This window comes from Dipodomys merriami, unplaced genomic scaffold (genome assembly GCF_024711535.1).
Source record: "Dipodomys merriami isolate MVZ:Mamm:240054 unplaced genomic scaffold, mDipMer1.0.p SCAF_16, whole genome shotgun sequence".
In the NCBI taxonomy this organism is placed as follows: Eukaryota; Metazoa; Chordata; class Mammalia; order Rodentia; family Heteromyidae; genus Dipodomys; species Dipodomys merriami.
The window spans coordinates 33,034,871-33,062,770 of NW_027202937.1; the positions used below are offsets into that span (position 1 = coordinate 33,034,871).

A 27,900-nucleotide genomic window follows, 5' to 3' on the forward strand; every position below is an offset into this window, starting at 1 on the left:
GCTTGCCAGTCTTATTTTATGGTGGTTCTTTTTTGTGTTCAGCATTAGCATTAGGATGGAAAAGCACTCACCATCACTTTTGTGGCAGGAACTAGTATGCAGTGCTGCACATGGAAAGATCTGTGAGGAATCACAGACTTTGTAAACCAGTAGCAGTCTTACATTGTTAGCCAGAAACATTTCTTCATGTCATGACTGATCCCAGTTTGGGAGTTGCATGAGGCTATGGTTGACATACAACAAACCAATGTGTGGATCTTAGATATACAGAGATGAATTTTGATAGATGCATACACTTACGTAATTAGCATCCAAGAGAGATACAGAACATTTTCACTACCTTAGCGTCTCAATCCAACCTCCTTTCCCCACCACAGATAAACATCTTTGATTTCTTTTCTGTAGGATGTTTTTGGCTTTTCTAATACCATTCAATGCAGTTATAGGGTATGTACACATTCATATCTTGTTCATTGGCTGAGCAGTGTGCTTCTATTATGCAATAACAGCATTGTTTTGCTATCAGTCAGCTTTCCATTCTAACAAATACTGAACAAAGCCCCCAGATATGGAAGGAAATTCCGAGAGGTTTTAGTTATGGTTGGTTTGGTCCTTGTGACAAGGAAGCACGCCATAGGAGCGTGTGCCAGAGGAGCTGCTCACCTCCCTGCTGCTGGGAAGCAAAGAGAGCTAGGAAGTTTGTGGCTTGGCTTCTCATTCTCAAACCCAGACTGTAAAATTATTATTTACATAGTATGTTTTGTAGCCATCTGTTTCTTTATATTTATGCTATATCACTTGTAGATTGTGTGTGTGTGTGTGCGTGTGTGTGTGTATTTTGGTTTTTCAACTCAGTGACAATTCTTGCCTTTTAACTAGAACTCTTTATCCTTCGGTTTGGTTCTAGTAATTTATTGATTTTTTTCCCTCCATCTCTTATGTTTTAGTTTTCATTTTTCTGTGTGCCATTTCTGGCTTTCTGGTAGTTAATTGGATATAAGAGTTGCATGGACTTTCTTGCCCAGACTGGCTTTGAACCACTATCCTCAGATCTCAGCTTCCTAAGTAGTTAGGATTATAGGCATGAGTCACCAAAGCCCAGTTTCTCATCTCTTGTTTTTGTTACTTTCATTAATAACATTATTGAGATTTGAAAGTAGTAGTTCTGTGTAGTTCCCAGGGCTCAGCATCAATTGGTGCCTGAATATAACTCAAACTCTGGAGGTGTTTCCTGGTTCATCTGTATTTTATGTAAAACATAACCTTTAACAGAATAATTCAAGTAAGTTTTTGTATTTGTGCTATTTTTATGTATTTTATTCCTATATATGATAAGCCTCATAATACTGTTTGGAATTTTGTATTAAAAACTACAGTTTATCACAAAGTTAAGATGAACCATAAAAGTGAAGTCATGATTAGTCATGTATTTATCGTTTCTGGTTCTCTTTATCCCAATAGATCTGTTTGAGTTACAGCTGGTATATCTACACAAATTTCCTTTTGACATTTATCATAATGGAGATTGCTGTCTGTTTTCTTTTGGTTTCTTGTGTTTATGAACATTGCAGCCATTAGCTACTTAGTTTCTTCTAGACTGTGTTAAGATGTTTGTACCTACAAAAACAGTGTCTTCTGCCAGAAGTTGGGGCAAGCTCATTGTCAATACAGATTTGGCCTTCTAAGCTCAAGGTGTTCCTCTCTCCCTTTCTCTCTCCCCCCCCCCCCCCCCTCCTAGGTCATGGGGCTTCAACTCTGGGCCTGGGCGCTATCCCTCAGCTCTTCAGCTCAAGGTCACAGAACCACTCCGGTTTTCTGGTGGTTAATTGGAGATGAGTCTCAGACTTTCCTGCCTGGGCTGGCTTTGAACTGCAATCCTCAGATCTCAGTCTCCTGAATAGCTAGGATTACAAGCGTGAGTCATTAAGCCCTCTTTGTGTTATCCTGGGGATTTCAGGGCTCAACAGAATGAAATTAGCAAGTGTTTTGGTTCTCTGCTGTTGTCCCTGGTTCCCTTCTATCTGTGGCTGTAGATTCTCTTGCAGGTATCCAGGTAACAGTGCAGGCCCATTATCAGCCTGTGCCTAAGGTAGAATTGTAGACCCACCACAGTTGACAATTGTAAAGACAGGAAGCTGACAAGGATGTAATTTTCTTAAATAGGATGATGGAGCCTCGGGAAGTGCTTGACATTGAAGGCTGAGACACAGTCCTTTCTGTACTTCATTGCCTTTTTGAGTGTCAGAGGTTGGGGATATCCTTGACAGGACAGGCGTCTTTGGCCCTTTTCCGACATCATAGGGAAGAGAATGCAAGAGAATGTAAAAAGCAGGCCAGCACTCTTGGGGAGATTGGTGGGGGGGGGGGGGGGCTGTAGGGGTAGAGGAGTTAAACAATGGTGGTAACAGCTTGACTCTTCATGTTCTGTCTTCCATACTGCCCTTCTTTCTTGCCATCCTCAGGTCATTAGGGAGATGCAGTAAAAAGTCTCTTTGTTGTCTGGGATGGATACAGGTGCTGGCTTCTGACATAGACCAATACTTGTAAGAAAACAGTGACCAGGCATTAGCTAGTCTTGGGCTCTTCCTGCCCCAAGGGACCCAGTGGTTTCCATCATTGATGAAGGTAAACCACTAGAGAAGTAAAAGCCCACCTTAAGTCAGGAGATTCTTGCACTGAACTCCGCTGTTTGGAAACATTTCTCCTAGCCCTTCCTTTTAAACCAGTGAAAACCTGGGTTTAGCATGATGGTGGGCCAGCTAATGCCCACAATGATGGTGTAGCCTTTTAAAAGTTCCTGCACGTTAGGACAGAATGAGCCAAGATATGCCACCTTCACAGCTCTACCTGAAGCAAGGAGGCCCCAACTCAGACACATGATGAAGGTAGTCCCCCTGAGAGGAGGCTTCTTCAGAGTGAAGGAAGTTAGGTTGAGCAGCTGCTGGGCCACACCAAGCAGGAGGTACTGCGGTGTGTTCCGCTCCCTCTGTACCCTGATCTTTTCTCTATCCCTGCTTCTGCCCCAACTGCATGGTAGTAAGATGCTTGGAAATCAGGCAGTCTAGGGTAGTCTAGGGAATCTAGGGAATTTTTGTGCTGGGGAGGAGCTTGGTATATTTGACTCTGTTGGGTGTGGTCACCCAGATCACCAACTTTCCCATACTCAGCATAGGTAGTATCTGAATTCTGTTGATTGGCCCTGGCCAGCTTTGTCCAGTGGGGAAGACAAGTAATGTGTGGACAGAGCCTATGAATCAATGCAATGTTCTGTTATTACTGTGCACATGATAGTTTGCAGGAACTTACACAGGCTTTTATGCTTCCCTATTTCATAAGCACCAGAGGATTCTTTCAATTGGAAGCAACTGTGAATGGATTATAACACTCATTGGTGTGCATAGGTCACCTACCCCATACCCCCACCTCTTGCCATTTACTAATACTTTTGCCTGACCAGGGTTTAGTGGAGTGCCTCTACCACTGGCACCCAAAACTTTCCTTCTGGATGACATTCTGTTAGTTGGTACATCAGGAGCTTCAGTCTCAAAAGCTTGGAACCAAGCTGCCTCTGAACTCTGTCATCACTGTAGCCAGAAACAGTAGAATGGTTCCACACCCATATCTACCACACAACCATCTGCTAACACCTAGCTGTCTGTCCTGCCCTAGAAACAAGGATACTGCTCAGTAATTTGAACTGTAGGCCTTAACTGCTATAGTTAGCTGAAAAAGTATTTGGGAAGCATTGTCAATCTGTGTTGTCTGTGACTTTGAAGAACTAGCTTGTCCCATTGGACTATATTCTTTACATGAAGGCAAGTACTAACATATCTGCCTCCTACAAACATGGTGACTTGCATCTTGGAGATGAGCAAAAGGAACCCCAAGTGTTCAAAGAGAAACTATCAAAGCCGGGCACTGGTGGCTCTCACCTGTAAGCTACTCAGGAGGCTGAAATCTGAGGATTGCAGTTCAAAGCCAGCCCAGAGAGGAAATTCTCTGGGACTCTTACCTCCAGTTAACTACCTGAAAACCAGAAGTGGCAATGTGGTTCAAAGTGGTAGATCACTAGCCTTGAGCAAAAGAGCTCAGGGACAGCCCAGGTCTTGAGTTCAAGCCCCAGACCTTGACAAAAAAGAGAGAAACTATCAAAAGAACCTGTGATTCTCTCTCTTTGAGTTTTTCAAAGGGCAAACTCCTTGAGGAATGTTTGACTTTCTGTATTTATACCTTTTCCTACAGGCCATTAACTTGCTGTGTGAGTCATTGATGAGATGTTAAGAAATTTGTACAGGAGTTTGTCTGAAATGATCAATCTGAAATACCTTGGCCCTGGAAGATAGTCAAGTTAGCTGTGATTCACTGGCCCAGGTTTTATGGATAGATGATAGAAATACTCCAAATTTCCTTCCTCCTTCAGGTCAAGACAAGTGTTCATGCAATTGCTAATGCTTCCTGTTATACTGGTAGTAATGGCCCCAGACAAGAAAAACTCAGTCTTAAACAAAAACCCTAGCCATCTGAGGTGTAGCCCCTGTTGTTTGATGGAGTTTGTGTAACTGGCTCCATCCAGGACTTTGGCAAACAATTAAGCTCAGTATTGTAGTCTGCTCATTCTGATATTAGAATCCTAAGGTGTGATGGTAGTTTTTATTAAATGTTGTGACACAGATTAAATGGACTTGATTCAGCCTCTGTTGGTCAGATCGATCAAAGAGGTTTGTAGAGTGGGTTCTCAGAGGGAAGTTTCCCAGAAGCCAAAGCTGTAAAAGCAGGGGAGGTAATTCACTAGGGATCACTTGCATTTCTCTGTCTTTGGAGATCACTGATTGTTATCTATCCTGGGCTAAGTTTTTAATAGTTGTATAGCAAAAAGCCTTGGAGACAAAGATAATGTCTCCCTCAAATTGTAGGGTAGTCATCCCAGCTTTGTGCTTTGGGTTCCTCAAAGTCAGGGTTCCTTTCCTGAAATACAACTCATGTCTGGCTTTTAGGGATTGGAGCTCCCACAACAGTGTAAATAGGTAATGATTTGCTGAGAGCTCCTAATAAAGTAATGAAATATTTTGTCTGATGAGGAGTGTCTTATCTACAGTTAGCACCCATGAAAATGTCAAAAACATTTCAAGTCTAGCACCAGTTGCTCACACCTGTAATCCTACCTGCTCAAGAGGCTGAAATCTGAGGATCCTGGTTCAAAGCCAACCCCAGGTAGGAAAGTTTGTGAGAATTTTCACTGTGCGTGAAGATACAGCCCAAGTGGTAGAGCACTAGCTTTGAGCACAAAAGTCAAGGACTGTGTCCATGCCCTATGGTTAAGCCCAAGGACCAGCTCAAATTTTTAGAGATTCTTGAGGTTGTTAAACCAACCACCAGATTCTTTTCCAAAGTGACTGTGCCATTCTACAGTCCCATAAGCAGTATGTGAGGAATGTGATTCCTCCAAATTCTTGCCAGCATTTATTTCCCTTTTTTTTTTTTTTTTTTTTTTTTTGGTAGTAGCTCTCTAGAAAGTGCTATCTCATTTTGGTTACAATCTCCCCCTCTCTCTTTCCCCTATCCTCTCTTCCCTCCCTCTCTCTTTCCCTCTCTATCCCTGTCCCTCCCTGTCTATCTCCCTGTCTTCCTCCCCAGTGTAGAAGCTTACTTGAGCTTACTAAGCAAGCACTCTAGCACTTGAGCCATCACACACACACACACACACACACACACACACACACACACACACACACACACACACACACACGCGTATATATGTATTATGTATTTATTATGTATTTATGTATATCCCCATAGTGTCTCAATTATTTGAACTCAGAACCTTGGTATGCTGGGCTAGCACTACATGACTGACCTGTGCTTTTAGCATTATGTTCGGCTGGTTTTAGGATAGGATCTCCCTTCTTAGGCACATGCTTGAATTGCTATCTTGCCTACTTTAGTCTTCCTTTAGTTACTGGAATCACAGGCACATACTACCATGTCCAGCTTCCCTCTGTAGAGATGTTGCCTCTTGGACTTTTCTGACCAGGCTGTCCTGGAATATCAGACCATTCAATCTTAGCTTCCCATGATAGATCAATGCTATCATGTCAACTATGAATTGAGAAAAGATCTCATGAACTTTTCAGGCTAGCTTTAAGCTGAGATCTTCCCCATTTTAGGCTCCCATGTAGCATAGGTTTCATAAGTGAGCTGTCAGTGCCCAGTTGTATCAGACACTTTACCCTAGCTGGCCTTAGATTCTAATCCTCCTGCACCAGCCTTTCCTTCCATAGCTTGGATTAAAGGCATGTACCATCATGCTTAGCAAAGTGTATTTCCTTTATAGCTAATGATGAATATAATTTCGTGTTCTTATTGGTTATTTCCAGATCTTTGGAGAAAAATCTATTCTTATTTATGTATTTATTTTTATTGTGAAAATACTGTACAGAGGGGTTACAATTATATAGGCAAGATAATGAGTACATTTCTTATCAAGCATTGTAGCCTCCTCCTTTGTTTGCCCTTTCCATCCCTTCCCATCCTCTCCCCTCCCCCCCCATCCACCCGCCCAATCCTCCCCGCCCCTCCCCCCCCCCCACCAAAGTTGTAAAGTTCATTTTTCCACATAACGACTTGTACGTCTCATTGTTGCAATGGGTCCACCTGTATCCCTATTTAAATGATTTGTTTTTTCCCTTCCCCTCCACAAATTATACCAACATCAAATACAGTGAAAGCAGGGGCTATACTGTGGGGGAGGGACATACAAAGCAACAAAGAAATAATCTTATAAATGTGTTAGAAACAATCACATGAAAGAAAAAAAATTTGAATACATATCTTAGGGTTCATTTCCCTAACATCAACTTATCTGACCTTTTCTGCTTGACTCAGACATATACTAGTTATTGCAAATAAGGGAAACCATGGGACCTATGTTTCTTTGGGCCTGGCTTATTTCACTTAATTTTTTCCAAGCCTTTCCATTTCCTAACAAATGGGGCAATGTCATTCTTTCTGATGGAGGCATAGAATTCCATTGTGTATATATACCACATTTTCTTGATCCATTCATCTACTGAGGGGCATCTGGGTTGGTTCCATATCTTAGCTATGGTAAATAATGCTGTAGTAAACATAGTTGTGCTGGTAGCTTTAGTATGGTCTTGTTTGTGAACATTTGGGCAAATGCCCAAAAGTGGGAGTGCTGGGTCATAGGGGAGCTCTATGTGGAGTATTTTGAGGAACCTCCATACTGCTTTCCAAAGTGGTTGAACAAGTTTACACTCTCACCAGCAATGCAGTAAGGTTCCCTTCTGTCCACATCCCTTCCAGCATCTGTTGTTATTAGAGTTCTTGATTATAGCCATTCTAACTGAGGTGAGGTGGTATCTCAATGTTGTTTTGATTTGCATTTCTTTTATGGCTAGGGAGGTTGAGCATTTTTTCATGTGTCTATTGGCCATCCTTCTTTCCTCTTCAGAGAAGTTTCTCTGTAAGTCTTTAGCCCACTTATTTATTGGGCAGTTGTTTCTTTGAAAATTCTATTCTGATACTAAAACTGAATTGTCTTTTTTAAATTGAGTTACAGATTTTATATATTCTTAATACAGTCCTTTGTAGAAGGAAAAATATCCTATTATATGGATTGTATTTTTACTTTTTTAGTGGTGACTGAAACAGAAAAGATTTTTTTGTGTGAATCTTTTAAAAATTTTACTGAAACGTGATGTGCACCGGGGTTACAGTTACATAGTCAGGCAATGAGTACATTTCCTTCTGAACAGTGTCACCCCACTCCCTCATTCTTTGTTTTTCCCCTCCTGTCTCCCTTTCCACCTAAGTTGTTTAGTTTATTTTCACCATAATGTCTAGTGAGTATCACTGCTGAATTAGCTCACCTTTTGTCCCATTGTTTTTGTGCTTCCTCTTCTTGTCCCCAAATTAGATAGACTTATATACAAGACAAAGGGTACAGAAATTAAATATGATGACAAAAGAGAATAAACCAAAGGAAAAAAAAAAGAAAAAAAACCTCAGGAACAGTACAATAAAAATACCTCTTGTTTCATTCATTTCAATTAGCATCATTTTATTTTATTTTTATTTTTTTCTCTTTAAGACCAGTCACATTTAATGTCCCCTAGATATGGTCGGAATAATACCTACCAATTTTCTATTTGTTCCAATTGTTTTGATGTCTTTTTTTTTGTGTGTGAAAATACCGTACCAGAGGGGTTACAATTGTACATGGGCAAGATAATGAGTACATTTTTTATCAAGCATTGTTGCCTCCTCCTTTGTTTCCCCTTCCCGTCTCCCCCCCCCCCCCCGCCAAAGTTGTAAAGTTTGTTTTCTGACATAACAACTTGTACATCTCATTGTTGTGATGGGTCCACCTGTATCCCTATTTAAACGATTTGTTTTTTCCCCTTCCTCTCCACAAATTACACCGACATCAAATACAGTGAAAGCAGAGGTTATACCATGGGGAGGGACATACAAAGCAACAAAGAAATCATCTTATAAATATGTTAGAAACAATCCCATGAAAGAAAAAACCTTTGAATACTTATCTTGGGGTTCATTTCACCTAACATCAACTTATCTGACAGGCTTCTCAAAAGACTCCACATAGAGCTCCCCTGTGACCCAGCAATCCCACTTTTGGGCATCTACCCAAATGTTCACAAACAAGACCACACTAAAGCTACCAGCACGACTATGTTTATTGCAGCATTATTTACCAGAGCTAAGATATGGAACCAACCCAGATGCCCCTCAGTAGATGAATGGATCAAGAAAATGTGGTATATATACACAATGGAATTCTATGCCTCCATCAGAAAGAATGACATTGCCCCATTTGTTAGGAAATGGAAAGACTTGGAAAAAATTATATTAAGTGAAATAAGCCAGGCCCAAAGAAACATAGGCCCCACGGTTTCCCTTATTTGCAATAACTAGTATGGTATATGTTGATTAGCATCATTTGAATATGTCATATGTATGTAGCTATTGTGCTTTTGTGATCCTCTCCTAAGAATGTTTAGATAAGTATGTCCAAGTGTAATTATTTGTCTTTTACTATCCAACCCAGAGGTCACATCTATTAAGGGGGTAGCAGTAGTTTCAGTAGGTTCTCTTTGTCTCTTTCCCTGATTTCTGCTAAACTTTTGGCTCCATTTGCTGCTATGTCTAGCTCATACTAGTTGACTACTATTGTTTTGTATATTGTGTCGTGTATACATTGTTGACTAGTCTAATCCTCTTAAGTTCAGGCCGGGGTAGCTTTTGAAGCTAGCCTGAGGTTTGTACTTAATCAGTAGGATTTTTCTTACCCAATTCTCTCTGTTAGATTAGATGTCCAGTGACTTAGCTTTTGTGGCTCTTAATTACCATTTTTAGGGGTACCTTTGGGCATGAACACTCACACTATGTTTCCAATAAAGTCAGTTATTTGAGGGACTAGTTCTCTTTTGGGTTGACTCCTCTGGATCAAGCCTGTGAACTACTACTTTGGGTGCCAGAACAAATCTCTGACCACATGAAATGTAACCCCTAAGAGTGAGTCCAAGCTCAAGTCTGTGTGGCTTACCTTTCCTAGAAAAATTTAGTAAGTTTTCATTGGAAGCTAAAGGCAAGGGGTCCAAAAGATTTTGGGCTCACCCACCTAAAGTGAGCAGCTGAGATACTGAACTGGAGGGTGGGGAACAGGGTGTGTGTGTTGGGGGTGGGGGAGTAGGACATGGCCAATGTCATAACTGTTCTTTTGCCAATAGATTCTCTTGAATCAGTTTCTTTGTGTGCGCTATGACTTTAGGGTACCCTCCAGAACTTTTTCTCCTTGGTTTTCATCAGCTGTAATAGTTGGGGAGTATGTGTAGAGCCCCTAAGCTTCCTTCCACTCTTTGGGTTAAGGCTCCACCCGTGGTTTTGACTGTGGTCTGAGCCATGGGTCTGCAGAGCTGTTCAGATGTATTCTGCCTAGTCTCCACAGTTGTGGCCTTATGTATCAGGCCTCTCACCTTCCCCCATTGATTTCAGTTGATTGTTTGCTTTTTGGTTGAAACGTGGTCTTAATTTGATGTGCTTTATGCTGAGTATCTGTTTTCCTTCTGGAAGTCTGAAATTTTGTTACCCACTAGGCAGAGGGCGCCCAGGTGTGCAACCACCAGTAAAATTTATCTGGAGACATCCTCACATGTGTGGTCACAGCTCGCTTCTGGAGGGATGAATTATGATGCCCTGGGGAGAGGACACTGGCAAGCTCCTATCTCTTCTGCTTCATGTACCATTTAATCTTGGCTGATTTGGGCAGTATCCTTCCACTGTAGTTAATCATAGCCATGTGTGAGTCCATGTGCCAGATCTCTCAGTCCCCCATGTGTGAGGCATCAAACATGAAGGTGGTCTCAGGGACCCTCTTGCCCACCAACTGCTGTTATGTACTGGACTGTCATGTTTAGGACGTTCCAGGATTTATAGTGGTTTATGCATATTGATTTGGGCTCAGCCTTTGGTGGTGTGTGCTATCATATGTTAAGTTTCCAGCTACTCTATGACTCCTAGGCTGAACTTTGTACCTAAAGCAACTAAGCTTTCTGCCTAAGTTCTGCCAGCCTTGTACAGCCCTAGGCAAATGAATGGACTTGAAGTAAAAGCCAGCATGGAGTTTTCTGTTTCAGGATCCACTTCTCTTTGCTTCTGCACAGTTTTGGTTTCTTTCCAGTGCCTTTCTTTCTGGCATTGGACCTATAGCCTCTTTTTATAATACAGAGGCTCCTCAGTTTAAGATGAGGTTACCGCCCAGTTAACCCACTATAAGTTGAAAATACTGGAAGGAATCATCTCCTGTCCATGCCCAGCATTGCCGGTCAGGATCCCACCACAGCATTGTCTCTAGTTCAGAAAAAGATCACAATTCAAAATTTGGAATTTGGTGTCTGTATCTGTGTCATGTCACAACATGATAAAACTGAAAGTTCCTGTCTGTGACTGACTACATTAAAAAAAAGCTTAAGCAATGTTTTTGGTTGGGCATGGTGTCCCACAACTATATTCCTAGTTACTTGGAAGTAGAGATTGGGAGGATCAGAGTTTAGGCCTACCCAGACAAAAAGCTAATGAGACACTTCATCTCAAAAACAAAAAAAACAGGGCTTAGTGATATATACTGGTCATCTCAGCTGTTCTGGAATGTAAGTAAAAGGATCCCAACCTGATTGGTCCTGAACACTAAATGTGATAACTAAAAACAAAATAAACTGGTGGCATGTCTCAGGTTAGTCAGCTTGAAACCCTGAGTTTCAAACTCTAGTACTCCCCCGCAAAAAAAGGGGGGGAATTTTTAAATGTTTTCCTTATATAAGAGACTGTTGCATTTTAAAAGTCATCAGAATTCCTGTAGTGATGCTTTGCTGATTCGTATTATCCAGTCATTAGTATGAGACCCAAACCTGAAAAAAGTTCTCAACCTTGCCTATCATTTTACATTTACTTCAGCAGCCTCCTCATACTCTTCTGGGAGGGATAAGATCAAGTAGAAACAACCTGCACAGCCATTGACAAGTGATATGTCAGATTGCTCCTTGGATGGACTTTTTCTTGTGAGCCAGGGTGCCTTGCCCTGCTTTGTATTTTAATTTCAACAGTAGCTGAATTACCCATACTTTCTCTCCTCCTGGCCCTTAAACTGTGTAGTATTCTCACAGATTTCATTTCTGTTTATATGTTCTTGAACCTTTCACCAATTTCTTCTTTCTGCCTCTGTAACTGAGAACACATTGCAGCACATTTCTGGACCCAATGATGCCAAATATGGTCCAAGGTAGGTGCAGCAAGTAGGTGGCTTAAGGGCTTAGGAGGATCTTTTTCGATTGATTTCATCACTCTGTAAACCCTGAGAGCTTTGTAATGTAAAGGAACACTTTGGTTCCGAATTGTGGTGTTTCAGATGAGTGTTAGGAAACTTAAAAAGCACTTTGCTCAGCTTAGTTACATATATGTAAAGGTACACTGAGTGTGATTGTGGAACAGAGCAAAGCAGAGTCTGGATAATTTGGGTATATATGTTCATACCTTTCTTTCTTCAGTGTTCCATCACTTTTAACAATGTTAGTAAAACGTCCACAATTCTATACTTTATACATCCTTTCACAAAGAGTTGATTTTTTATGGAATTCTGTGCATTGAAATTCTGTAAAACTAGAGGCGCTGTGGCTCAAAGTGGTAGAGCACTAGCCTTGAGTAAAGAAATTCTGTAAAACTAGAGGAGAGCTACCTGTGTACTTTGAGAAAGATCTTGTTAAACAGTTATGATGTAGAGAAACTCCAGGAAGGTGACTGAAACTTGAAGAAATATTTACGTTCTCATGCACAGGAAGGAATTTTAGGTTAAATATTCCAGCAAAATTTTGTTGAACCTTAATGATGCCAGATTTGTAGGAGATTTGATTACATTAGCTACTCAGACAGGAGGAATCATTAGGACCTTCCTTTTTCAAAAGCCACCCATCCTTCTGGGGGATCAGGCTGTATGGACTTCATGTACCCAGCTCTTTGGTATTTGGTATTGGCTCTAGTGTCCAGTGGTCAGTGTGAGTCTTGCAGACCTCTCACATTGTAGACAGGCATACTTTTTCCTTATATATGTGTCATTTAAATACTTGGGGGGCTGGGAAGGTGGCTCAGTGGTAGAGCGCTTGCCTTGCATGCCTGAGGCCCTGGGTTCAATTCCTCAGCACCACATAAGCAAAACGAAAAAAGCCGGAAGTGGCACTGTGGCTCAAGTGGTAGAGCGCTAGCCTTGAGCTGAAGAGCTGAGAGACAGCGCCCAGGCCCAGAGTTCAGGCCCCACGACCGGACCCAAAAACAAAACAAACAAATACTTGGAAAATTAAAAGAACAATATTATTTATAGTGCATAAAATTTGTAAAATTCAAAGTTCATTATAAATGAGTTCTTGTATTAATACCACCTTAGTAGTTACGTATTATCTATACCTGTTTCTTTTGCCCCCATGGCAGAGTTTAGTGGCTGGGAGACCTTATTCTCTTTATAGGTACCAACCTCTGGTGTACTACTGCTTTCCTTTAGTATCTGTAAAAAGTCCAGCCACTGATCAGATCTGAGGGACCAGCTTGTGTGTATGCATGAGTGCGTGCACACATGCACAGCTGAAGATGTGCAGGGGCTGAAGGGCCAAGAGGAGAAAACCCAGGAATACAAGATAAAGGAAGGAAGGGAAAGAAGCCTACTTCTGCCCCCTACACCCCTGCCTCAGCTTCAGGGAAATGAAGGAAAGGAAAAAGGGGTCCTCTGGCTTCGAGTACATGTTTCTGGAATGGAAATTGATTTAGGAAGGAACAAATAAAAGGATTAAGCATAGTTTTCCCATAAGGGATGATTTCTTAACCCCTTCCCTTTAAAACTTTTAAACTTCTACTGCCATGAAATTGGTTTTTGTGGAAGTTTCTAGAAATACATGTTTTTTGTTAAATTGAAATGCTTGCACCTTTATGCATAGCTATTCACAAGTGAAAAAGCTGAGGAAAAGCACTTTAAAAGCTTTCCTTCTTGTATTATGGACTGTGTGGACTTGGCTCACACTGTTATGACATTAATTTCTGGCTCAGGAGATCTGTTAGGTGTGAACTCTGTCTCTTAACAAACATGGCTGGCTTAATCCTCTCCATAGAGAGAGTATGTGTTTCATTTTAGGTTGTTCTGTAGTTGGAGTTTTAATCCTCTGTATCTGAAATTGATATACTGGGGTGTTGGTTATGGATTTTTACAAGAAGTGATGAGGACAGGTATTTTCTGGAGTTTCATACAGTTGTGTTCAAACAGCCTACATTATTTTTTAGTATTAAAGAACTAGGCACAGCAGTGTTTAACTTTGCTAGAGTTTAACTGATGTCCTTGATAATGATATACTTAGACCTTGTGTATAAAGAGCTGCTACCTGGCTGTAGCATCTGTCTCCCAGACATGATACCACCCAAAGTGACAAACAGACACTTGTGGCCACTAGAGAAGTCTGGTAGTTTTTACATTAAGTGTATATGTAGCAACAAATATGAAATAGTTCTTCAGTAACACGTGGGTGTTATACTAATTTTTTCATTTGAATTAATCTCTCATTTACACTTTGAATATCAAAATCAAGCCAGCGTGTGTATGTGAGTTTATAAATTTCATATATGACTTATGGATAATAATTCAAAGATCAATGGCATCTTTAGAAGATTACAAGTAAAGCCAATATTTGAAGATAAATTTAACCTGACCATCATAGAGCATCTTATTACAACAAATTACCTTTTTAGCCTTAACTTCGTGCTTTAGAATAATACAGTAAATGATGTGTTTCTGCACAATTGAGAAGGCTCCTAGTCCCTCCCAGGTTATTGCCTACTTCTGGTCATCTAAGTATACCCAGGTATAATACCTAGTGCTGCTTCACTCATCTCTTTAAGAACCAACTGAGGCTGTCAGGGTTCAGTGGAGAAATAAAACACAGCCCTCCCCCCCCAAACTGATAACTGAAAATATATTTCTGATTTAATATTTAAAGGAAGAATGTAGTTTGAAATTATTTTCTTGTGGTAAAACATTTTTATTTCATCTGAAACATAGCAACATAAAAATTATACCTATTAATGGGTTTCATGTAATTCTTTGACAGATAGATAGATAGATAGATAGATAGATAGATAGATAGATAGATATTCTGAGCAGAATTTTTGAGCTTTTCACTTGAACCTATGAGTCAAAGAAATCTCAAGTGTTTTATTACTATTTTATTTTCAGCTAAGTAGAGTTGAGGAAGAAAGACTTTAATGATGATCCATGATGCTTTTTTGTTTTCTTTTGTGCCAGTACTGTGGCTTGAACTCAGGGCCTCTTTCTGTTGGCTTTTTTTAATTCATAGCTGATGATATTGTGTTCTCCATTTCTGGCATTTTGCTGGTTAATTGAAGATACAAGTGTCTCAGATTTGTCTGCCTGAGCTGGTTTCTAACTGTGAGTCTCAGTCTTAGCCTCCTAACCAGTTAAGATTGTATGAGCTTTCATTAGTTTTGATGTTTTCTGATTAAACTTGTTCCTTTCTTGTAGCAGTTAGTTTTGTTTTATAAATTTTTTCTATTCTCATATTCAGGTTGAAAGGATTGTTGACAAAAGAAAAAACAAAAAAGGGAAGACAGAGTATCTGGTTCGGTGGAAAGGCTATGACAGCGAGGACGACACATGGGAGCCTGAGCAACATCTGGTGAACTGTGAGGAGTACATACATGACTTCAACCGCCGCCACAGTGAGAAGCAGAAAGAGAGTGGCCTAGCTCGTGCAAATAGGACCTCTCCCAACAATGCTAGGAAGCAGATCTCCAGGTCCACCAACAGCAGCTTCTCTAAGACCTCTCCCAAGACACTAGTGATCGGCAAAGACCACGAGACCAAAACCAGCCAGTTGTTTGCTGCCAGCCAGAAGTTCAGGAAAAACACAGCTCCGTCTCTTTCAAGCCGAAAGAACATGGACCTCGCAAAGTCAGGTATCAAGATCCTTGTGCCTAAGAGCCCCATTAAGAGCAGGACCTCGGTGGACGGCTTTCAGAGTGAGAGCCCTGAGAAACTGGATCCAGTCGAGCAGGGACCAGAGGACACAGTAGCGCCGGAGGTAGCTGCAGAGAAGCCAGTTGGAGCTTTGTTGGGCCCTGGTGCAGAGCGAGCCAGAATGGGGAGCAGGCCCCGAATACATCCACTAGTGCCTCAGGTGTCTGGCCCTGTGACCGCAGCCATGGCCACAGGCTTGGCTGTTAATGGAAAAGGTGAGTGCTTGGGTAGGCTGCCATAGCTGTTGCTCTAAACTATGGGCAGTGACTCTGAGGGTCCTTCTCAGAAGTGGGAAAGTGTCTGCAAGACCTTTGGGAGATCTTACCAACCTAACTTTTCTTTCTTCCTGGTTTTTGGCATTTGTCTTTTAAGACAACACCAGCTGTTTCTGCCACCCTTACTGTCTCAACACACTGAATTGCTCTAAGCAGTGTCTTGCAATAAATATGTTGTAGTTTTTTGTTCGTTTTTTGAAGTAGGTAGCTACCTTTATATATTCTTAGACATTGAGTCTGATGTTAAGAACCTACCTTCAGTTAGTTAAGTGTGGCTGGTATTGATTTGCAAGCTATGCCTCTTGTTTAGCATGCCCATTTGAGTAACCAGAAATGCTTTTAGCATTTCCTACTGGAGGTTCAAAAATAGTTCTGTTTTGCTGTGTCATTCAGGTGGTCAGGGTTTGCTGTTCTTGTTTCATAGTAGGACTGCATTGAACACTGTTCCTGTGTTATCCTCACCGTGCCCACTTCTAGGATGTGCATCTTCCTTGGTTGTGACATAACCTGCCCATAAATCCTTCTCAGACCTTCCCCACAATTTATAGGCTAGCCATTTTTACACAATTTACATATTTTTCTCAGCCAAGCTCCACTGGACATGCCTCACTTTAGGCCTGGGTTGTGTCTTAAATTGCCATAGGTGTGCTGCTAGGGATAACAAAGGTCAGGTCTCATACATGATACACATGTGCTATATCACCTAATAGTCCTTGCCACAGCTATCTGATAGCTCTTCTGTTTCTTGCCATTGACAGCTCCCATTCATTTCCTGTCACTATTGCACAGGCTGGTTTCCACTAGCTAAGCTGATGAGCCCCCTCCTGACTGCTTTAGGGAATGACTCTGTCCTGAAGGCCTGTAGGCTGACCTGTACCTGCTCTGTTGGTACCAGGACAGAGTGCCCCTTCTTCCTCCATCACCTCAGGAGCTATGGTTCTTTAGAGCTCTGGCCCTTTGTGTTGAGTTTTCAATTGCTCACTCATGCATGTGCATATGCATATGTATCCTTCAACCCAATCCCAGTAGAATAGTGGAAAATGAAGTGCTGTTGATTTGCTGAAGAGCCACTTTCCTCCACAGAGAAGTGTTCCTCTACAACATTGTTCTAACTGTGCATTCAACAGGTTTTCATTTAGGGCTGCGTATATTCTGTAATCTTGGATTTCCTTTTGGGCAGAAAATTGCCATCTTGCTAGTAATATTTTTTCAAATACATACAACATGAATACTGCTCTTCCTGCTCTAAGTCAGCTCTCACCTGGGACAAGTACATTTGTTTATAGGTGTGATAACTGCCCTTGAGCTGGCCCGTGTACATAAACAGTTTCTTCTCTCTTACTCACTTGTATGGGAAGGACCATGGAAGTTTAGAAGTGGAGGAGATTGTCATCCAGGCAGAGAAGTTGATTCTGGGAGAGGTGGTTCTGGCACAGTGAGCTGAATTCAATGAGATAATCAGAGTTGTGTCCCAGTTTCTCTTCCTATATTTCTCCCCATTCTAGTTTATTGCCTAGATGGAGAACTGGCTGCACCTTTATTGATGACAGGGCAACCTGGTTGGCAACCTGGAGCCTCTGCCTGACTTGTATGGCCTATAAACCAAGAAGGGGTTTCACATTTTCTAATGGCTTTTAAAAAAATGAAAATCAAGAGGAATATTTACCAAGATTTGAAATATAAGAAACTAAAATGTAGCCAGGTACTGTAGCTTATATCTGTATTCCTATCTTCTTGGGAGACTGATACTGGGAGGTTTACAGTTTGAGACTAGCTGTGGCAAAAATAGTTTGAGACCACATCTCAACCAATTAAAAACTGGGCATAGTAGTGCACATCTGTTAGCCCAGCTACTGGAGGAAGCATCAACGGGAAGATTTTGGTTTAGGCTGGCCAATGCCAAAAAGCCAAGACCCCATTTGAAAAGAAATGAAAGCAAAAAGGACCAGCGGTGTGGCTCAAGTTGTAGAGTATCTGCCTAGGAAGCATAAGGCACTAGGTTCAAATTCCAGTACTGGGGGTTGGAGTAGGGAGGGTAGACAGAAAAATTAGTGTCCTACATAAAGTTTGATTGGAATGTAACTGTATTCCTTTGTGTAAGAATTGCAGCAGGATGTTTGCCTAATCATGCTAGGTCCCTGGTCTGGAGAGTAGAGTTTCAGTTTTGTTATTTTAGGAGGAGCAGAAATGGCTTCAGGAGCTCTGTGGGCCCCCTTTTATGGTCCACAAAAATGGTGTGCATGTGTGCTCATTTTGGCAAAGATTCACAAACTTTGAGCCAACATGGCTTTCTAGTCCTTTTTCACTAAACCTAGAAGCTTTGACTGATTACTGCTTCCCACACTGCTTTGCTCCCCTCATGTCCTCCAGGAAAACAACATTGCTCTTGAGTAATGTCTTTCACAAAGGAAACTTGCCCTGGGCAGAAGCCCCATTTCTTTATATTTCGTATATAAGGAAGCTAATAGCTCCTATTTGAATATGATTTTGTTAACTTCCTTATGTGAAAATGTCCGTAAAGTACTTTAAATTTAAACCAAAACTGTTAAGTATAAAATCTTAAGTTATAATGGAAAAGAATAGGTACCTCCTCCCCTGGGGGCCTCCTGACATGTTCTTCTGAATACACGAGATGGCAAAGAAGGTGGCTCAGTTCCTTTGCTTTGTAGTGCCTTCCCCCTTCCTGTGGCAGAGAGCTACTTCATCATTTGTCTACTAATGTGTAAGCTCCAAGAAGGAATGCCTCTTCACATCACTGCCTGATAAGTAGCAGATTCTGTGTAAGCCTGTACATGAAATGATTCTGATAGAGTGAGTGTTCATTGAAGATGAGCCCTTCAGAGCTCATAGTTCAGAGCAAATGGGAAAGAGAGCGCCTGGGAAGAGATGTTCTTGAGATGAGGAGGGGTCTAGGCCAGAAACAAATTTCTAGAAAGCTAAGTATTTCTCTTTCTTGAATGAAGAGAACACATACTGAAGTTCTGTTGATCCATGTACAGCAAATTTTAAAGCCATTGTTTATTTTTCCTTCCCAGATTATAATTTTAGCACTTTGTAAGAAAATTGATGTGTTTTTCTAAAATTAATTGAAGCAGATACCAGTGGAATCATTGGGAAATGAACCATCTCCTATTCCAGACGTTAATCATGGGTTTATTTATTTGGGGGGGGTATATTTGCCTCTAGAAACAGCAAATATTTGAGTATCTATGAACAGGAGGGAATGTTTCTGAGGATGAAACAAAGGTTTAAAAAATGAACTGATAAAACTGCATTACAATTCATGATTTCATGCCAGTCAGAATGGCTATCATGAAGAAAAGTAAAACACAATAAATGCTGGCCAGTGTGGTGGAGAAGAAAGGCACACTTAATCACTGTTGATCGAAATATAACAGTGTAGCCACTATGAAAACCACTATAGTTATCTCTCTCTCTCTCTCTCTCTCTCTCTCTCTCTCTCTCTCTCTCTCTCTGTTTTTTATAAAAGGAAGTACTATGTGATGCTGCTATACCATTCCAAATGAACCAGAGTCAGCATACAATAGAGATTCTTGCACATCCATGTTTATTGCAGCACTGTTAACAATAACCAAACTATGGAATCAACCTATGTCCATTTATGGATGAATTGAAAAAGAAATGTGTGTGTGTGTGTGTGTGTGTGTGTGTGTGTGTGTATACACACTGGAATATTCAGCCATTAAACAAAAATTATGTCATTTTCAGGAAAATGGATGGAAATGGAAATCATCATATTATGCTAAATAAGTTACACTCACAAAAACAAGTATAATGTATTTTCTCTCAGAGTGGATTCTCAGTTTAAAATAGTCATGAAAGTAAAAGGGGCATTACTTGAAAAGAGGAAGAGGACCAGCAAGAATTGGGGGGAAAAGGGAAATGGGGACTTAAATATGATTAAAATAGCCGGGCTTTGGTGGTTCGTGCCTGTAATCCTAGCTACTCAGGAGGCTGAGATCTGAGGATCACAGTTCAAAGCCAGCCCAGGCAAGAAAACTGGAAGTGGCGCTGTGGCTCAAGCAGTAGAGAGCTAGCATTCAGCTCAAGAGCTGAGGGACAGTGCCCAAGCTCAGAGATCAAGTTCCATGACCAACTCCCAAAAAATGATTAAAATATATACATGTATGAAAATTACATGATATAAGTTATAATTTTATGCAATTAGTGTATGCTCAAAAATGGGAGAAATTTTTAAGTGTAATGGATGACTTGTCTTTTTCTTAGTTATCATTATAGTAAGTGAATGGTGATTTCTTGCTCTAATTGCTTAATTAGTCCTACAAAAGTCTTTAATTGGTCCTACAAAAGAAGCAATTACTTTTTTTTTTTTTTTCTTGGTGGTGGGGCCTGAACTCTGGGCCTTGGCACAGTCCCTCAGCTCTTCAGCTCAAGGCTAGTGCTCTACCATTTGAACCACAGCACCACTTCCGGCTTTTTCTGCTTATGTGGTACTGAGGATTTGAACCCAGGGCCTCATGCATGCAAGTCAAGCACTCTACCACTGAGCCACCTTCCCATTAAGTTGTGGGTTGTCATGACTATTCTGTCATGAATTTATATAATCAGTCATTATTCCACAAGTAGGAAATTAAAAAATGATAGAAGCAAAATTAAAAGAACAGAATTAAAAGAATAAACTCTACCATTGTTACTATGTAGATGTGGCTAGTAAACATCCAAGTAAAAGCCAAGAAATTTAGAAAGTTAGTGACTGAAAAGACCTTTCCATACCTTCTTTCCTTAAGGATGTTCATTTTGATTTCTTCAGAGTATGACTTCATCTTGAGAATGGGCATAGATAATCTGGCTCTGTGTCTTTTGATTCCTAGGGAACCATAACCACCACTGCAACAGAACTCTCAGAAAAGGGACCAGTGAGTATTTAATACTCCAAAACTGACCCTGGGGGAAGGTAAAGATGTCAGGATACTTCTGAGTCTAGAGGTAGCTGCAAAGGCGATGTCTACTTGAAAGGAGCATTAGAAGCCAAGTTAGAGCAGACTAACAATTGAAAGTATGTATGAAAATTTGATTCTTTTTTTTAATCTCATTTTGGAAACAGCAAATATTTGATATCACTTCCTGTGTAAGAGGCCCACACTGAATATATCCACATGTATTACCTCAATTATTCTTTGTTTAGGAGCTGAAGTTACTAAATTTAGGAAATCTAAAAACAAAAAATACAGACCAAAGGGGAATAAACCTTTTTTTTTTTTTGCTTTTTTAAATTTTATTTTGTGAAGATGCTGTACAGAGGAGTTACAGTTACATGAGTAAGACAATGAGTACATTTCTTATCCAGCATTGTTACCCCTTTCCCTTTTTGTTCTCCTACTAAGTCCCCCACCCCCGAAGTTGTAAAGTTCATTTCCAACATAGTGTCTTGTAGGTATCATTTTGTAATGGGTCATCCTCTGTCCTTGTTTCAGCGTTTTGTTCAGGAGTAAATCTTTGCCACAAGCATACCAATATGCATCACTATTTCCAGTTTGGTTTCTTAAGTGGAGCAAGTGATTAGTCAGAGTGTATAGACCTATGATTTTGTTCCTTTTCATGTTTTCAATTTTCTCACACCTTGCTTGAGCCCTTGATACAGTTCTTAGTATGACCTTCCCTTTTGTAATCTCCCATTTTATGTAACAATGAACTAAAATGTAACCTGTTCAACTAGCCTAAGCAGTATACGAAAAAGAAAAAGAAATGGTACCCAATTCTCTTAGATTCTGTAATTGCCAGGCCTGTGAATTAAACTTATAAAAATACAGATAAACAGGAAAAGGGACATACATGTTTTATTAATATTTTTAATTTTATATGCTCAGAGGGGTGCTGCCAGAAAGAAGAAACATCAGAAAAGGATTAAATGTCAGCGCTACGCTGTTTTAACAACAACCAGTAAACTATGGAGAAAGACAAGAGAAAGGCCCAGGAAGGTTTGGGCCTCTAGGGGTGGCAGGTTGTAAGAAAATCAAAATAAATGCAAACTAATAGAGGACAAAGCCAGTTTTTAGAAAGGCATATTTATGCAGGCTCACCTCAGTTGAATCTCCGCAGTGATGAGGGTGGTTTTTCTGATATTAAAGACAGGGGCATCTTTACAAGTGAAAATTTATGTATAAAGGCAGTAGGCAGAGCCTATTGCCTTCAACTCAAAATAATCCATGTGTCAAAGCAGTGTATTTGAGGTGTAGTATATTCTGATTCAGTCAGGGTATGAACTTAGCCCACCTTTGCCTAGGGAAAATAGAGCATGAGGACTGACCAGCTTAAACTGTGAGGGGAAGCACCTTCTCAGGGACTTGATCGTTCCTGCCCTTCAAGTGTTGGTTGTACAGGACTGCAGGCAGTGTTTACCCAGTAAGCCAGTCTCCAAGCCCCATTGCCAGTCTAGAAACTAACTTGGCACATATGGTACTCAGGCCCATGCCGGCAGCACCTGGGAACCTGTGCCCTGTGCCTAACTCCTAAATTGGAATCTCAAATCAGAGGTTCAGCAATCTAGCAAGCACTCAGATGATTGTGGCACTTGCCAAGGTTTTTGGCCTGTGTTACATTTTTATTGCAGTTTTCAGCTCTGTAGAGCACTGTGTGAACTCAGTAAAAATGATGTCAAATGATTCCATTTACAGTTTTTTTTTTCCCCAGTCCTGGGGCTTGAACTCAGGGCCTGGACACTGTTTCTGAGCTTTTGCTCAAGGCTAGCAATCTACCACTTGAACCACAGCATCACTTCACTGAGGAATAGAACCCAGAATGTCATGCATAATAGACAAGCGCTGTACCTCTAAGTCACATTCCCAGCCCCATTTACAGTGTATTTTAAATTCTTACAGAATGAGATCTCTCTCTCTCTCTCTCTCTCTCTCTCTCTCTCTCTCTATATATATATATATATATATATATATATATATATATATATACATACATACATATATACACACATCAATATCAGTAAGTATATTAGACAGATTGGTACATATTGATATTGATACATATTCATTCTACATCCTCCGCCCTACACTCTTGAAATTGCTTAGGTTAGCATATCTTTGTAAAACAGTTATACAGTGCTGGAGATTGGACTCAGAGACTTGTACATGTGATCTAGCATTGAACTACATCATTCTCTTCCTCCCCTGAACCCCCCCCCCCCCCCCGCCTTTACCCCAGCCCTAGCTGGGGTATCTTTACTTGTATTTTAACTTAAGATGGTCTTTAGGTTTTTATAATTTTTTCCTCGTACTGGGCTTGAACTTAAGACCTCTTGTTCACTTGATTGTTGCTCATGGCTAGCCCTCTTCCACTTGCACTATACTTCCAGCCCTCTAATTCCTTTTTAATATAGATTTTAATAAAATAACACCTAATTTAATTCGTGTACTCCCTTACACCTTCCAAAAAGGGGGGGGAAACCTACCTTTTCTTACTTCAGAAATAACTGCTGGTTGGCAGGTTTCTTTCATACATTTTCTTTTTTGAGGTTTTTATTTTATTTTTTTTTTTTTACTGCTTGGACCTAGCCCATATTGAACCTATCATCTTTTCTCAGCCTTGGAATTGGGCCTCTCCACCATCTAGGTGACAGTAGTAGTCTTAGCATTGGAATGTATCCAAAGTCCTCAGCCTCACCCACACACATCCCACAAAGATCCTGTAGTGTTAATGCATCCTTTAAGTGAAAACCATGACTGTATACACTGGGGTGCATTGTTGTCATGGTCTTCCTCCCTATACATTTTAATGACGTTACAACTGCAGAAATGTTAACACATATCTTACTTACAAGAAAAGTAACATAAATGCCAATTTTTACACAGGTAATTTAGCAATACTTGGAGCAAAATGGAAAGTTTATCATTATTTCCACTGAGTGCCCCAGAGAGAACATAAAGTTTATATACTTGTCTGTTGCTAAATGAAATAATACTGCTAAAATGACTGGCATTGCTGGGCACCAGTGGCTCATGCCTGTAATCCTAGCTACTCAAGAGGCTGAGATCTGGGGAACGAGGTTCAAAGCCAGCCCAGGCAGGAAAGCCCGTGAGACTTTTGCCTCCATTTAACCACCAGAAAACTGAAGTGATGCTGTGGCTCAAGTGGTAGAGCACTAGCCTTAAGCTGAAGAGCTGAGGGACAGCGCCCAGGCCCAGAGTTCAAGCCCCATGACCGACCACCCCTCACCCCCCCTCCCCCCCAACCAAAAAAAAAAAAAGACTGGCATTTTCATTTTGCATTTATCTTTGTGTCTTAGAGGATTTTCTGGTTTAAGACTCATCACTTCAGTTTCAAACTTTACATGTGTTTTCTTATTAATTAAGTGACAAAAACAACATAAAAAACACCTATATATTCATCACCCAGATTCACTACTAGTTTGCTTTTTTTGCTTACTTTCTCTTCCTCCTTTTTACTCGTTTACATGACTGTACATACCTGTTTAGGGGCACATACATATTTTTCCTGTACCATTGAGAGTGTGTTGGTAAGCTCTTAACACTGACCAGGGACCATAGTGTGAGCTGAAGTATACATACTTCCTAAGGGTATACTTCTTAGGCTCACACTAATGCAGTAGGGCAAATTAGCCTCTGCCTTTAGCATCTGGAAAGCCTCAAGTTAAATGGCATTAACTTTATGGTTCCTGCTCACTTTTGAATGTGTGAAAGGATATTGCTTTAATTTAGAGTCTCTAAGTATAATTTAAAAGAAATTTTGATTTCTTAAGTCAAATGCCAAGATATTTGTAACTTGAACTGGTACAAGGAAAGAATAAAAAAGTTACTTTTTTAGATTAAATTCCTTTTAAAATTTTCTCTCATGGGGCTGGGAAGGTGGCTCAGTGGTAGAGCACTTGCCTTGCATGCCTGAGGCCCTGAGTTCAATTCCTCAGCACGACATAAGCAAAAAGAAAAAAGCCGGAAAAACCAGTTGTTTAAGGATACAGGTGGAACTGTTGCAACAATGAGAAGTACAAGTTGTCATGTCCAAAACGAGCTTTACAACGTCGGTGTGGGGGGGGGAGAAGGGGGGGAAGGAGAAGGATTGGGATTGGGGGGGGAGGGGAGAGGCTGGGAAGGGATGTGAAGGGTAAACAAAGGAGGAGGCTGCAATGCTTGGTAAGAAATGTACGCATTATCCTGCCCATGTAATTGTAACCCCTCTGTACAGTATGTTCACAAATAAAATTAAATTAAATTAAAAAAAAGAAAAAAGCCGGAAGTGGCACTGTGGCTCAAGTGGTAGAGCGCTAGCCTTGAGCTGAAGAGTTGAGGGACAGCACCCAGGCCCAGAGTTCAGGCCCACAACCGGACCCAAAAAAAAATTTTTTTTTTTCTCTCATTGCTTTGATATTTGCTGTAGTACTAGTGGGGGCTAAATACCTGTAATGAGTCCCAGTTGTTCCCCATTTTTATTCTATTTTATTTTTATTTTATTCTTCCATTTTATTGCTATTATCTGCAGAAGGGATCTGATCTTCTGGAATGTTCTTCCAGAAGCATTCTCTTATGGCTAGGTGAATGAGTATGCAGGCTGTCCAGGCTGACTTCCTGAGCATGCTACTCTCTCTGCCTTTGTCTTTGTTAAGTCCGTAGCTCCACTGTGCTTCCTTCATAGAATCCTGTTTTACAGATGAGACTGGTTGTAAAGGAGAAAGTGTTTTGATAGAAGTGACTGCAGACTTGGTGAGAAAAATCTACACTAAAACCAATTTCTGACTTTGTTATTTCTAATGTGTCACATGATAGGGACAAGTGACTTTTATAATTCACACTTCTTGTAAGTACTATATTAATAAGACTTTTTTTCTACTCAGATATGTATAACTGAGCTCAAATGAACAAATAAGTCAATGAAAATGATATCTCTTGGCTCATGTAACCAAGATCCAAGCACTACTAGCTTTGGGCCTGACAAGTTACCAAGCCCCAGCCTGCTGGTTATCCTCCTCTGGGCTGTGTTTGCCTCAGTTTTTGTAGAAGGAAAGTAATGTCAGGATAGAAATGTTTCTCTTCTGCAAAATTTCCTTGTGAGATAAACCTCTAAACCCTTTAACTTTAAGCAGGGGAGGATAGGGTGGTTCCCAAGGAGATCCAGGGCTAGTGACAGTAGCAGTGGAAATAGATACTGGCAGAACTCTAGGCAGTCTTAACACAATTAAAATTACTAAGTACAATTAAAGTAGAATGCATATCAGAGAATATCTTGTGTGCTGATATTCACTTGATTACTACCTTCAAAGTAATGTCATGTTCAGATTGTGAGCAGTCTGTTCAAACAGAATCAAATCCTCCAAATTAGCCCCATTCTTGATGCTGCTCACCAGGAGACTGAGCTTTATGTTCGTCTTTCTACTTGAATCTACTGGTAGTTCTTCATCCTCTTGTAGTCTTGTCCTTGTGAGATAGAGGTTACATTTATTCCCTTCTTATGTCCAGTTCTGTGTCACGTTTTATATGTCAGCCACATTAACAAATGAAGAAAGGCTATTCAAAGACAGATTGTCAGGAATAGTTGATAGGAAGATACTAGGGTTTAAAATTCCCCAAGGCTCTTCTACTTTGGGTGCAGAAATGTTCACTGAAGTGATTTAGTCAATGGATGAGAGCCCATTTCCTAGAGAACTATAAAAGAACTAGCAGAGGAGATAGGCAGACTGCACAAAGTCCAGTTTTGTAGGGGTTTCCAGAATAGTAATTAAGGATAGCAGCAAGAACAGGACTTCCCCATGATGATTCAGATCAAAGAAAAGGGGCTTATATACTGTTCCTGGAAAGATTATTTTATCCATGCCAGGATGTGCCTGTTTTATCTCAATATCAAAGATATCAGATGTGTCCCTGGTGCTTACTGCACCACGGTCTGTTCATAAAGCTTCACATACCAGTCTAATGTTTGGTTTGTTTCTAGTATGCCGTGGAAGTCTGCAGGCAATAGACCAGAGTTACTCAGGGAGGTAATTGAGGCAGTTAACATTCTGGCTCCATTCAATTTAAGCTGAACCCCTGTAGATCCCTTCTTACCTACCTTGCAACTTGGGGAATACGGCTTTCATGTTCATAGTGGTATCTTCCTCACTCCCCTAGTGCTCACTCTCCTGTCCTTTCCCACACCTTCTTACCCTAAGAATTTCTGTTCCCCCTAGTACTTCAAGCAGAGGATTCTTCTCCTTGGTTGGTGCATCTGCAAAACTGCTTCCTAGCTGAGACCTGAGTCTGTCCTGGTGTGTGTTCTTCCCCATTGTTGATGAGCTCGCCATTCTCTTCCAACATATACTTGGCAAACTTTGTTTTATCTTTATAAAATACTTCTGTCCAGAGCACCTTTTGTTCACCTTTTACCTCCCTAGCTGTTTGCTCTTTGTTTACCTGATCAGCTGCATCCTTACTATTTACCTGATCAGCTGTATCCTTACTTGCTATGTCATAAAGTAATAAAACATTACTTGTTATGTCATCCATATTCAGAAGACACCTATGTAGTTTACTAGGCCATCAGGAAAAGTCTCAAAGCATTGCTTGGAAATAACTGTGGGTGGGATTCCACCTGAGCCCCACCCCAAAAACTTAAGAGTACCTTTTCCTGCTGATGAGCTCAACAGGCTTGTGCTCTTGTCCTTTTCAATGGGAAGTGTACAAGGGAACTTTCTGAAATCTTATCCTTCTATTCCATGCCACATGGTAGGTGGCCACTAAGTGTATGGAATGACACTGCTGCCTTTTCTTTTTCTTCTTTGTGGTTGTTGTCATCATCATCTTTCTCCTCCTCCTCCCTCCTCCGTCCTCCCTCCCCCCCCCTCCTCCTCTTCCTCCTTCTCCCCCCCCCCCCTCACCTGCCACTCCTTAACCTGGGCACTGTCCCTTACCTTTTTTGCCCAAGACTGGTGTTCTACAGTGCTGGTTCAAGGGCTTGAACTCAAGGCCTGCCCCTGAGCTGTTTGCTTTAGGCTCTACCACTTGTGCCACAGCTGCACTTCTGGCTTTTTGGTGATCAACT

The 27,900-nt window shown here is 40.8% G+C and overlaps 1 protein-coding gene across 6 annotated transcripts in view; it reads left to right on the forward strand.

Moving 5' to 3' along the window:
* Nucleotides 1-27,900, forward strand: part of Cdyl (chromodomain Y like) — a 226,175-nt gene that overhangs the window by 148,424 nt on the left and 49,851 nt on the right. For 5 of the 6 annotated variants that reach the window (XM_070024675.1, XM_070024674.1, XM_070024673.1 and 2 more), the window contains one exon: nt 15,153-15,819. In XM_070024675.1, coding sequence (XP_069880776.1) covers nt 15,153-15,819 — 667 coding nt within the window. Of the gene's footprint in view, nt 1-1,774; nt 1,916-15,152; nt 15,820-27,900 lie in introns of those variants that run through there. The other variant, XM_070024679.1, reaches the window with a different exon arrangement.